The following is a 13,070-nucleotide window of genomic DNA, read 5'->3' on the forward strand; positions in this document are numbered from 1 at the left end:
GGAAAATTGTAGGGGATAGGGCCTAAGGTAAACTCACTCATTCGGCGAAACACAGCGCAAGCCCTGTTTCACGCCGGTTTAACTTTATGGCTGGCTTACATTATTCCAATCCACTATCCAGTGCTCCAAACCAGCGTTGGAATGCTACTGGAATAACGTAATCGGGCACTGGAACCCAATTAAATAATTAAATAAGAAAATCGGCCAAGTGCGAGTCGTACTCGCGCACGAAGGGTTCCGTACCATTATAGAGCAAAAATAGGCCAAAAATTGTGTTTTTGTATGGGAGCCCCCCTTAAATCTTTATTTTATTTTAATATTATTATTAATTATTACAGTACACATATAACTAAGGGTCGTACCCAAAGGGTAAAAACGGGACCCTATTACTAAGACTTCAATGTCTGTCCGTCTGTCTCTCTGTATGTGTCTCCAGGCTGTAACTCAAGAACCGCTATAGCTAGATTTCTGAAATTTTCACAGATTGTGTATATTATCTGTTGCCGCTATAACAACAAATACTAAAAACAAAATAAAATTAATATTTAACGGGGGTATACATACAACAAAAGTGACTTTTTCGCTATTTTTTGCTCGATATCAATAACTGCAACACATAGGCACTTGAAATATTGACGAAATACTCAGTTACAATTGTACTTTATTAATGAATAATAAAATTTAAATAAATTTAATAATTAAGAGGATTCCACACCGCCATTTTTCCCATACAAACGCTGTCCCCTGTTTCCTCCCTGGATAATGCTAGTAGAATTATAATTTTTTTCCTGAATATCTACGGCCACTAATACAATGTCCCTATGTTTTCCTTTTTTTCATAATTTAATTATTAAATAAGATATGAACGTTCAAAAACCCAAAAAAATGGCCAGATTTTCCACTGTGTTCAAACGTCCAGAAAACAGATTTGGATAGATTATACAAAAAAAGCAAAACATAGGAACACAGCTCAAGCCTTTTTTTAATCTTTAATGAAAAAAGTACTTAAATCGGTTAAGTTTTGGAGAAGGAATCAGGGGACAACGAATCGTTGATTTTCTGGATTTTCTGCAGTTGTCTCTATCGCGTTCTGCGGTATAGGCTTGAGGTAAGGGAGACAACTATAGATATTACACGTACTTTTTTTTCATTTCTCTAGCTGCTGTGGTATCCTCTTAAGGGGGCTCATATACAAAAAACACATTTTTCAGCCTATTTTTGCTCGATTAAGGTACGGGACCCTTCGTGCACGAGTTCATTCGGACTTGGCTGATTTTTTATAGGCTAACGTCCAAAAGAAGCATAGGATCCTGTTAAAAACATCAGAAGCCAGGCGTGAAAGAATGATGCTTTAAATATGTGTATCATAACATAAAAAATGATATTATGCGTTTATTAGATTATTATTTTTTAACAAACAATTAAAACCGACTTCCAAGGTAAAAACAATAAGAATATTAACTAAAAAGTATTAAATAATTCTTTCTCTAATAAGTAGTACCTTTTCCAGAATTTGTCAAAATCCCAACTATTTCTGTACATATTATAGTCTTTACTACTTTGAAGTCGGTACCAGTCCCAAATATTTCAGATATTCTGACATTGACTGAAGTCATGGTTTAATTAGCTAGTACCGACTTTAAAGTAGTGAAGACTATAATATGTACAGAAATAGTTGGGATTTTGCCAAATTCTGGAAAAGGTACTATTAGAGAAAGAATTATTTAATACTTTTTAGTTAATATTCTTATTGTTTTTACCTTGGAAGTCGGTTTTAATTTTTTGTTAAAAAATAATAATTTCACTCTTTTTAGTTATCTACAAGATAAGGCTTTATGCGTAAATAACCACTACGAATGTTAACTATTCACATTATGTTACTACTTACTGTAAGCGAAATTGTGTGTCACAATGTGTCAGTTGTAGGTTGTAGATATATATAATATGATTTAGGTATGAAACTATCACATTTTTTAACTGTAAGTACCTACTTAACCTTGAATTACGCTCAATAAAATTTACATAGTAGCATATTATTATGCTTTCAGTTCTGAAACCAAAGAGTCAGAAGTTTTCTAAGCACTTTCGGAACCATGGTATACCCGTGGCAAAATCTTACTTGGTAGCGTATGCTTAGAACACTTCTAATATAATATCATTGCTTCTAACTAAATCGAAATCACTATACTTAATAATATGTTTACTTATAAATTTTGAGGAGCTCCCTATATACTCGTAACACATGGGTATCATTATCAAATTGACAACTTAGTAACCGTAGTACCAAATTGGTATAATAATATAATAAGTACTTTAAAAGAACACAATAATTTTTAAAATCATGTATAATGCTGGTTAATAATGTCAGAACTTTATTTTGCTTTTCAGCCCTGGATACCCTATTTTATGATTTTTTTAAATTAGACTATACTGTCCCCCACTACTGGGCAAATGCCTTTCACTGATTTTAGTTATCTACAAGACAAGGCTTTATGCGTAGATAACCACTACGAATATTAACTATCCATATTATATTACTGTAAGCAAAATTGTGGTAAATGCTTGGAGTTATCTAAGCGATGCTGCAATTTCCAAATTTTTATCTTTAAAGGTTCAGGAGTTCTGTTCAGTGCCTTTGGACCAAGAGACACCTTCGTATGAAATTTCTCTTATTTGTAACATATGTTTAAGTTACTAGAAACAACATTTTAACCACTATGAGTGTTTTGATAAATTTCAAGGATTTCCCTTGATTGCTCATAGATCCCATTATCAGCTCACCGATTTTGAAAATCGGTCCACAAACAGCGAAATAATCATCAAAAACATCTGCCCCGATGTAAATATCATGAAATGTATCAACAATTGGGTCTTTGTGTGATGACCCATGGTATAATTATGATTGTGATGGTGATGATCAATCAAATTGATGTGTTGGCTTATGCTTTCAGTTGTTTAAGCAACGCCGAAATCCCCGAACCTGTATCTATAAGGATTCAAAAGTTCTTTTCGGTACCTTCGGATCCAGGGTATAACCTGGTGCGAAGTCTTACTTTTTGGTAGAATTTACCTCGAATGCTTCAGAAAAAATTGAAATCACTATATATTTCCATACAAATTTCAAGGAGTCCCCTCGATTCCTTATGGATCCCATCATAAAATCACCACTTTTATGAACATGGTACCAAATTCGAATTCAACCCTGTACAACAACAAAAAAATCATGGAAATCGGTCCACAAACAGCGAAGTTATGGTTGAACATACAAAAAAAATATATATACAGACGAACATATAACCTCCTCCTTTTTGGAAGTCGGTTAAAAAGTGCTTTGCCCAGCAGTGGCACACAGTGGGCCAATAATAATAATAATAAGAAAAGTATTAAATATATTTCCGTTGTCTAGTACCCGTAACAATATAAGTCCTTCAAGGTTGTAAGCATGTGGCTAGACTGACATGGTGTGAAGCGTCCATAGCTGATATTGTTGAATAACAACAACAATAAAGAAATGAAGAATATAGTAGTACCACGCTATATTAGTATAGGTAACTATAATATCTCTATATCTATAATTCTCTCTAAACTCGAAACTAATGTCAATATAATTCTCTAATTATAGTCTAGAACATTTAATAATGTCATTGAAGTAAATGTTATTATAATAATTATTAATGTTAATTTCATAAAACGGGTACTTAGTTTCTTTATTATTAAGGTGACTTTGCAAATTTGATTTATAAAAAAATAAACGGAATTACTTTGGTGTTAACTGCTCATATTAAAAGTTACCTGATTGAGTCCTGTAAGTAGGTACGTAATTATTATCATATTTTGTTGGTCATCCTACTCAGCAGCCGTTGCGGACTTCCGAAAAGGAGGTTCTATAATCTATGTAGTCAGTTATATCTTCTTCTTATATATAAAATTTCTGTTGTCACAATGTTAGGCCGCGTACTCCTCCGAAACGGCTAATACTGATTTTAACCAAATTTTATATTATGCATATTCAGTGGGTCTGAGAATCGGCTGCTGGGTACTTTTTATATTGTTAAGTGCATTTGTTGAATAAATAATAGTAAATAAATGATTACAACTCGAGACTGACGGCGACCATTGTTTGTGCGACGGGATAGCGATGGACGTTGCCATACCATACATACTTATTTAGTCACTTCAATAAAATAATACGGGCGAAATACTTTATATTATTACAAAGAAACGTTTGCCGGGACAGCTAGTCTTATATATAAAAAATTATCGCTAATTAATGTGTTCGTAAGCAGCAGCTGCAGTCTCGAGAACGGCCGAATTGATTTCGCTAATTTTAAATAGTATTTATTTATGTCAAAGGAAGAGTTTTGGTAAGAGGAAAAAGGAAAAGAAATCATTGAAAATTTCGTCAAAAATTGGACAATTTAATAATACTTTCAGTGACGCTTATACCAATTAAAACTTCATAGATATGACGGGACAACGTCCGTCTGGAGTCTGGACCGCTGGACCATGCTGAAGCTCCCTTTCCAAAAAAATAGACGATAGGTATATAATATGGCTGTGTAGATATAAAATATTATGTGTTTATTGTATTCATCTATATAAATAAAAATGGATTTTCTACTGTGTTAGTAACGCTTTAACTCGATAACGGCTGAACCGATTCGGCTAATGTTGGTCTTGAAACGATCCTGGAAGTCCAGGGAAGGTTTTTAAGTGACACGAAGTTCACCGGGACAGCTAGTTGTATAATAATTTCATATTCTTAACCTTGTTGTTAACCTTGATGTATAATATTTAATCGGGTTCCCATACAGCAAACGTATTTTTGTCGATTTGTATCTACGGAACCGTTGAGCGTGAGTTCGAATAGCATTTTGCTGTTTAGAGATACATAAGCTATCTACTAACTATAATTATATAAATTGCATTTTTATTATATTCATCATTATTTTAGAAGCGACCTTTTAAAAGTTTCGACAGTAGATATTTAATACCTATATTATGTAACATAGTGTCCATTCATTTGTAGTTGACATAAAACAGATTCTTTAAAGATTTAATTGTCATAAAATATAATTAAGCTTTTTTATTTATTTCTTTTAGTAATTCATACTTCATAGTCCAGGCGCTGGCTGGAAATATGGTTTTATAAAAAAATAAGAAAAGTGAAATTATTTTTTCAAAAACCTTTATTTTTCTAGCAAACATATAATAAATAAATACATTAATCATGATTGTAATAAACAAACGTACTACACGTAACAAACCCATAGTAAGCACTATTGCTATACCTATACGAATTCAAGTTGTATTTTTAATATTCATGACAATTCTGGACTTTTCTATTATCTTATATATGTATACTTTATATACACATGATCTGTGTAGGATACAATATGTCTATTAATGTCTATTTTAAGAAGCGTTGCCCAATTACATATAGAAATTAGGCACCTCATAAACACTGTAACATTTCTGTAATGTTAAAGTTAAAAAAAATACACGGTTCTTAAGAAAATTCAGTATCATATCGCATCAACAAAAAATTGTTGGTAAGCGGACAACGATTAAATAATTAATAGACACATTGTACAGTACGTTTTGGTAATATCAATTCAATTTTACAAAAAAATAAATTAAATAATTTGTCATAGAAGCCTCTATACATTAAAAGGCGTTAAACACATATATATGTACAATTCTACATGCTAATATAGCTATAGGAATCATTACCGTAATTTAAATTTTTGCAAACTAAACCAACGCATGCACATTTTTGTACTAAATGTTACAGTCTTACGTACATATTGGTCAATATATTTTGCGAATATTCTAGGATGTAACTACAAAAACTGAATACAATATAAGCTCATTTCCTTTCGTAAATTTTTTGCTTCTATTTTGAATCTAAATCATGGGAAATAAAACAGTTTTCTTCTGCGTAATCACCTAAATAAGCTACTCAAGTGTGAAAAAGATAGTCATCAGGAAAATTAATTTTTAAACATTTTATAGTTTGAGCTTAATGACTCCAGAAGCTTATCTAGAAGACGCTGAACTTTAAGATTTACCTGCAAAATTAACCGTACTATTTACAATTTTTGGTACACATTCAGGTAAATTAAAATTATTAAACTAGATTCTAATATCTTCTTACAAAGCAAAAATGGTTGAGCTTTGGTTTGAGAATTTGCGACAACACAACATCGAGGGTAAGGCAAAACTTTAGTCCATCTTTGGCTACATAAATTAATAAACTATCCTTGCTATATTACTTACGTTAAATGTTTTCGACTACACATTGTAGTGCCACACAAAGGAATGACTAGGAGCGTTTCTATAGAATTAATGTTCAGGCGTGCTGGGCGAGGCCGAGGTGGATAAAGAAAGCCACGCGGTCCGGGCTCCTCTCGCCGCATTTGTTGCACATGAAGGGATCGTTGTAGCCGTGGAAACCCATGTGGATGGTGTGCATCGTGAGATCACCGAAAGTGATATCACAGTATTGACACTTGTGTTTGGTGCTCTGCTCCGACCCGGAGACCTCGGTCGACTTTTCGGATTCACAGTCGGACGCGTCGTTCTCCATTTTGCTGTCCTGGTGCTGTAGCCTCAGGGCGACGGGCTGCAGCTTAAACGCTGGACCCTTTCTTCTGTTCTTCAGGGATGTGGTCGGGGTGACGGGCTGCTGCCGTTCCGCTCGAGAAGGTGAGGACGCCGGCTCGGTGGTCTTCATCGTGCTGGTTAAGTCGAGGGCATCGTGGCCCTGCACGGGAGTGACGCTGCGCTGGGTCGGGGTTTGAGGTGCGGTCATCGGAGACTTGGCCAGGGGAGGAGTTACGCTCGCGTCTGTGGGCCTCTCTCCCGACAGCCGCTTCTGCATTATCGTCTGAGGTACCGCATCCTGCTTCTCGGGTGTGCTCTCGTTTTGGTTGGGGGACAACCTGGCATCATATTTGTTACTAGGTGGGAACATGAACGAGTGTTGAAGGAAAGGTGGTATGTAGGGAAGATTGACGGGGAAGTGGTGGCCGAATATAGGGTGGCCGGAAGTCGGCGGTGGTGGGATCTTGTTGTTGATCGGCGGCTGCTCGAACATCTTCGTCATCGGCTTCTGTTTTGGTCCCCGACGAGTTCCGTACACGTCGATAATGGGCAGAGGATTGGGGGTGCCATCCATGTTTAGGACCATGGCTGGATTGTGTTTGTATTTGCGCAAATGTAGCTTGAGGGAATGGCAGTACTTTGTGGCGTAGTTGCAGTCGGCACATCGGTACTGGTAGATATTCGAGTGCGACTTGAGATGCGAGTTCAGCATGGACTTGTTGACGCACGAGTACGAGCACTGCGAGCACTGGAACGGCTTCGATCCCAGGTGGTTCCTCATATGATACTCCAGGTGATGCTTGTATTCGGTCACAAAGGGACATTTTTGACAGCACAGCATCTTTTCGGGCTTTATGTGCTCCTTGCTGTGTTCCCAGAAGGACAGCTTGGTGACAGCGACGAACTCGCACTGCTTGCATTTGAAAGTTTTAACTTTTCCATGTGAATTGACAGCGGGAACCCTGAGACCCGGTTCCTCGTCGAAGTCGTCTTCGGGTCCCGATCCGTCATGACCATCCTCGCTGTCAATTTTGTTTTGATCCATGCCTTCGAAGCCGGAATCATGGTAGCGGCCAAAATGCCTTCTATCATTTTCCGCATCCGGAGATGAGGTTCTGGGTGATTTAGGTGGAGTGGCGTCGGCGTGCTGCAGGGGCGTCGAGACGTGAGGAGGCACGAGAGATTTGGGTGTGTGCGCCTCGTAATCACCACGTTGATCACAATCATCGTTGGATCGGTTCTCGAAACCCGGCGGGGTGAGAAGATTGAAAGGTATTCCGCTGTAATTTTCTAGGTGCACACCCAAATTCATTTTGGCGTGTAACGATAAGTTATCGTAGTAAGGCAGTGGTTCCCCGTTGCTAGGTGGCGATCTTTCATTGGATTCCTTGCTCGATGAGGGCGATGTACTCTGGAAGTCCTCCGAAAAGAATCCGCTGCTCTGCTCCTTCGAATAGTTTTCATCGTCCATCGGTTCCGATTTCTAAAATAAAAAAAAACTTCATTGAACTGCGACAAAGTCGGTGTTTGTTTATCGATAAACAAGTATATTGACAAGTATTTTACAAATCGAGCTTTGTCGGTCGGCATCTTTCATTTACCTAATGGTGGCATAATGACTTATTTTAATGTTTTATTGATTACGATCGTAATTTAAACACCGGTTGCCGCTATTTAAAAGAAGTAACTAAACTCGCACATATTTTGATAAAAATAAAGTAGATTCTACTTGCTGACAACCTATTACAGTTCGTTAAAATTACAAACAAAGGCGAGGAATTCTTAATTACCTAGTGCTTGCAACTTGGGCAGATCAAAGTCATAATGTCTAAAGGTAGACCAGGCAGGCTATAACTAAAGTATAATATTATATTTGTATCTATAAACCAAGTCATAACTAAAGTCTATATCTATAATATAGACAATACTTACAATGACCGATGACGGTGGCAGCAGGGAGCCCCACGATGCGCCGTGCGCGTGGGTGGCGGGCAGCATCCCGGTGGGGGAAGCGTAGCTCAACATACCTACGGGAATGACGTTCATCAGAAACCATACATTTTATATTCCTTAATAAATAAAATCGTTTTTCTTTTTAAATTCAGCGTTATCAAAAACTAAAGACTTGATGCCAAAATCCTAAATTGCTGTGATAAGTATACCTAATGTCAGGACATTGATAATTTTATATTAAAATTTTTATTTATCAAATTGTAATTAAACTAAAAGTAAGTAGTTGAAGTAGCATTGTAGGTTGGAAAAAACAAGTACATATGTGAAGAATAGGTACAAAAACATTAAGAATAATCTAATCTAAAATCTAGAATGTTCTTCAAAATTTTAAATGTAGCTGCAAATACTGCAAATGTTAATGTTCCCAATTATTCCGCAGTTTCGCGTATAAAAAACACACTTAGCAATAATTACAATGCATCTGTAAAAATGTACTTCATTTCGACCGTTCTTAATTGAGGTTAAAACAAGATATTGTAATTGCAACACGCTTAATTATTTGATGCATTACGATTCTTGGTAAAAATTTGCTTGTTTAATGTATTGCAATGTCACGTGATTAATTATCATTACATAATGAGTCACATCAAATCAAAAGCACCGATTGATTACAATATAATAAGCAGGTGAAGTAATACCTTTTAAAAGTACCGAAATATTAATGGCAGCTAATAACTTAAATAATTACTTACAATATTCAAATTCATATCTTCGCGTTATTACGTTTACATGATAATGTCTACGAAAATATTATGAATATTTTTTATCGCGGACAATTTGATTATAAATTTAATTAAAAGAACTCGTAATTTATTTAAAATTATGAAACGTGTATAAATATTCTGTAAAAGTTAGCAATTTATTATTTTTGGACGCGAGCTAATGTTAAATAAAATATTGAAGGAAAAAAAATATTAAAAAGTATTTACCTTCCCCCTTATATTCGCCGGTTACGATATAAACTTGAAACACTTAGAATGTTGAAAATAAATCCTTATCATTAACGCTTTCCACTTTTTAACACACACAACAGGAACGGTGTAAGACAAGCCTCCGCCGCGGTGTCGGAACGCAAAGTGACGACGTCCGTATCTCACGGGGGACTGAAAAAAACTGTCAATTTTTATGCTCCAACATCGATAAGTATATTCCACTTTTGAACGCGACGAGTGTTCTAGAGCGAGCGGGACGGAGCAGGGGGCCGCTACGTCCGTCTCGCTCCCACCCCGCAGCCTATTTCGCATCGAGCCAATACGCTTCGACCTGGTGTGGGAGGGGATCAAATTATTAAGTTATTGTTTATGCCTTATTAATAATAAAAAATATGTTCGGGCGCCGTTACTGTTATAAGCCCGTAGGTTCGGTTATTATGCCCCAATAAATGGGAGCGCAGGCAAATGACATTGTTTTTCTTTTGTTATTCGACTATTAATATTATAATGTGGGCTTTATTATGCTCACTGTTTATGCCACATGCGATTAACGCAGATGAGGGAGAATATTATAACCCTTCACGAAATATGAAAGTTATTATTTTTGGTACAATAGTATTTGTACGACATAATATTTATGAAATATTACAGCTGACGCTCGGTCTATAAACTTCAAAGGGTATTGAAAAGATTCTCATCTATAATACTTTATATGTCTTTGGTAAAATATTTTATTTAATATTTTATAAACACAAACGATAAGATAAGAACTACTTGATAATAGTAGATAAACTGAAAAACTTATTATAAAAAAAAATGATTTCGTTATAGAAAAATCTAAATATTTTGACGTTAATGAAAATAACGTTATTTTCTAGGCAAATGTACCACATTTTTTTAGGTTTTTAACACTTATCCAGTTTACAGTTATATTCAACTTGTTAATCTTTTTAGACCTTACAGTTAGGTATATAAAATATTTTTTCTCTGCTTATATTAAACTTTAAATACAGTAAAATTTTGATCATAACAATTTTATAATAATTATTTAATTATTATAATGAAGTTGCCGAACAAAATTATTATTAAACCATCATTGTATATTTTATGTGTTTACAGAGATCACACCCTAGCACAAAACACAAGCTTAAAGCTCTCAAAAGCTTATATTCAGTTTAAAAATATCTCGTACATAGTCCTTGTGTAATGCCACCCCTACGTTTTAGCGGTGTTTTAAGAGGGGTATAAAAAAGGTATAAAAAAGGCGGGCGGGCCTCGGGGCGGTAGCTTTTTACGGCTGGGGCGGCCAATCGCAAGCTTCTATAAAAAGCTCTATGTGCAACGAGTTTTTATTTTTATAGCTTTTCACTGAGGGTAACACAATACACAGTAAGTAAATGTAATTCATAGTTACTTTGTAACCACTCACTCCTGTGATTTTCGATGGTTTTTATATTAGTTTTCATAGGTAAATGTATTATAACGCTAAAATAATAAAAATAGATCTTCCATCAATATTTTGTAAGATGCAAATTTGTAATAATTAATTCGCTCCTAGTTAACGCATATATTACTAACAATAAACTTCAAATTTTATTTCAGTAGCGATATTCTGTTGTCAACACTAATTAGTTAGGCTATTATTTCACTAGGTTATTAATTTTCTGTATATTTTTTAAGTATTTTATTTTATTTTATCATGGCTGATGGCTAAACTGATAACGAGTAAGAGTGATGTAAAATAAACTAAACGAATAATATTTCTTAAGGAGATACTTTGAGGCCCGGTATTAGAAACAGTTTTGCTAAAAAAATATTACAAATAAGTTGCAGGGAACGTTTTAGGGTTCCGTACCAAAGGGTAAAACGCGGGACCGTATTTCTGAGATTTCGATGTCTGTCCGTTTGTCTGTCTGCCTCTAGAGTCTAGGCTGTATCTCAAGAACCGCTATAGCTAGACTTCTGAAATTTTCACAGATTATGTATTTTGGTTGCCGCTATAACAACAAATACTAAAAAAAAATTAATATTTAATCCTCTACTACAAACGCGATTTTTTTGTTTTTTTTTTTGCTCAATAATGGCAACACTCGCAACCTTACCTTGTTATACAACAAGTAGGGAAGTTGCAAGTAGCAACACCAGCGCCAATCTACGCCTGAATCGCTGTAGCTGTCGCTGTAGCCGTCGCTGTTACTGTCGCTGCGCTGTCGCTGTCACTGTCGCTGCGCTGTCGCTGTCGCTGCGCTGTCGCTGAAAATACAAATAGCACAGAAAAATTTCAAGTAAAACCGCAGTAAAACGTTCCACAGAACAAAAAATGGCCATGATCTTTTAGTTATTGTTGTCAAATAAGAAATAAGTTACGTAAGTGAGTATTGTTTTGGTGATGTAAAAAACGACCCCGCAATGTCTGTAATAAGCTGTTTTTTTAATGTCCTATTTTTTAGCTGTTTACTGTAAAACATCTACAGTTTTTGCGACCGATAATTTCAAGAAATACGGCCTCACTCACTCAGAGACGTTTAATGATGATTAAACTTCAATTTAATGAAGAGGGGCTAGTCAAAATTTTGATTTAAGGTGGCGACTAACCATAAAGTGTCGATTTCATAATTCATTATTATACTTGAAAATAATCCCCGATTTGTTTCATTTTCTAAAATAAGATACTACATTATATTTCCGAGAATTCGATCCGAGCAAAAACACGATATCTTAAAAAATTTTCGATAGAAAAAAATCACAAAGATGCATCTAATTTTCACGAATTTTTTGTTTATTGCCATAACCGTGCATTGAACTAAGTTAACATTTTAACACATTGTATAAAATTTTTTTGAGAGATCGACCTAGCGGATTTTTAAAATGTTTTCTATTTATCGAGTTATTGAGAAAAAACTAATTTGGCGATAAATCCGCGTCGTCCTTTTTCACCTGGCATATATGAAAGACGGGCGTGAGTGTGAAGAGAGAAGGACGATGTTTGATGACGGGTTAGTCGCCCTCTTAATTACAGAAAAATTTAATATTCGTCTCTGAGTGCGGCAGATAATGCAGGAAAAATATTTACTGCTTATAGTTTGGATCCACAGCTATAGCCACAGCTAGCATATACAGGGTATAACAAAACTAAATGATTATACTTTAGGGTGTATCCCTTGCTAACGCTATAAAATGTATGCGATTTGACATAAGTCATCGCTTCGCTAGCGTATACTAATGTCAAATCCATACATTTTGTAGCGCTAGCGTTAGCGTTAGCGTTTTGCCACTTGTCTACGGGGGCAGGGCTGAAAGAAAAAAGTTAAAAAAAGTTGATCTTTTAGCGCTACGCTTTCACAGTGGACACATAGTACATACACAATTACACACCCTAAAGTATTGTCAGTACCTATGTTTTGTAACACCCGACCGAGAATTTTGCGAATTCTTTGTAGGCGACAAGGTAAAAAACCATCGCCTGTCCAACAATCGATGGGAGTCGGAATGGGCATTTTCCGGTCAGCGCACAAGCAC

The 13,070-nt window shown here is 35.6% G+C and overlaps 1 protein-coding gene across 1 annotated transcript; it reads right to left on the bottom strand.

The window, feature by feature from the left end:
• Positions 1–5,188: 5,188 nt before the first annotated feature.
• Positions 5,189–9,723, bottom strand: LOC121729236 (protein hunchback). Its single transcript, XM_042117689.1, has 3 exons — positions 9,549–9,723; positions 8,539–8,633; positions 5,189–8,089 (listed from the first exon to the last, which is right to left on the bottom strand). The coding sequence occupies exons 2-3, from the start codon at positions 8,629–8,631 to the stop codon at positions 6,353–6,355; spliced, it is 1,830 nt and encodes a 609-aa protein (XP_041973623.1). The 5' UTR covers positions 8,632–8,633; positions 9,549–9,723; the 3' UTR covers positions 5,189–6,352.
• Between the last annotated feature and the right edge of the window lie 3,347 nt (positions 9,724–13,070).

Source organism: Aricia agestis, chromosome 8 (genome assembly GCF_905147365.1).
Source record: "Aricia agestis chromosome 8, ilAriAges1.1, whole genome shotgun sequence".
Classification (NCBI taxonomy): domain Eukaryota; kingdom Metazoa; phylum Arthropoda; class Insecta; order Lepidoptera; family Lycaenidae; genus Aricia; species Aricia agestis.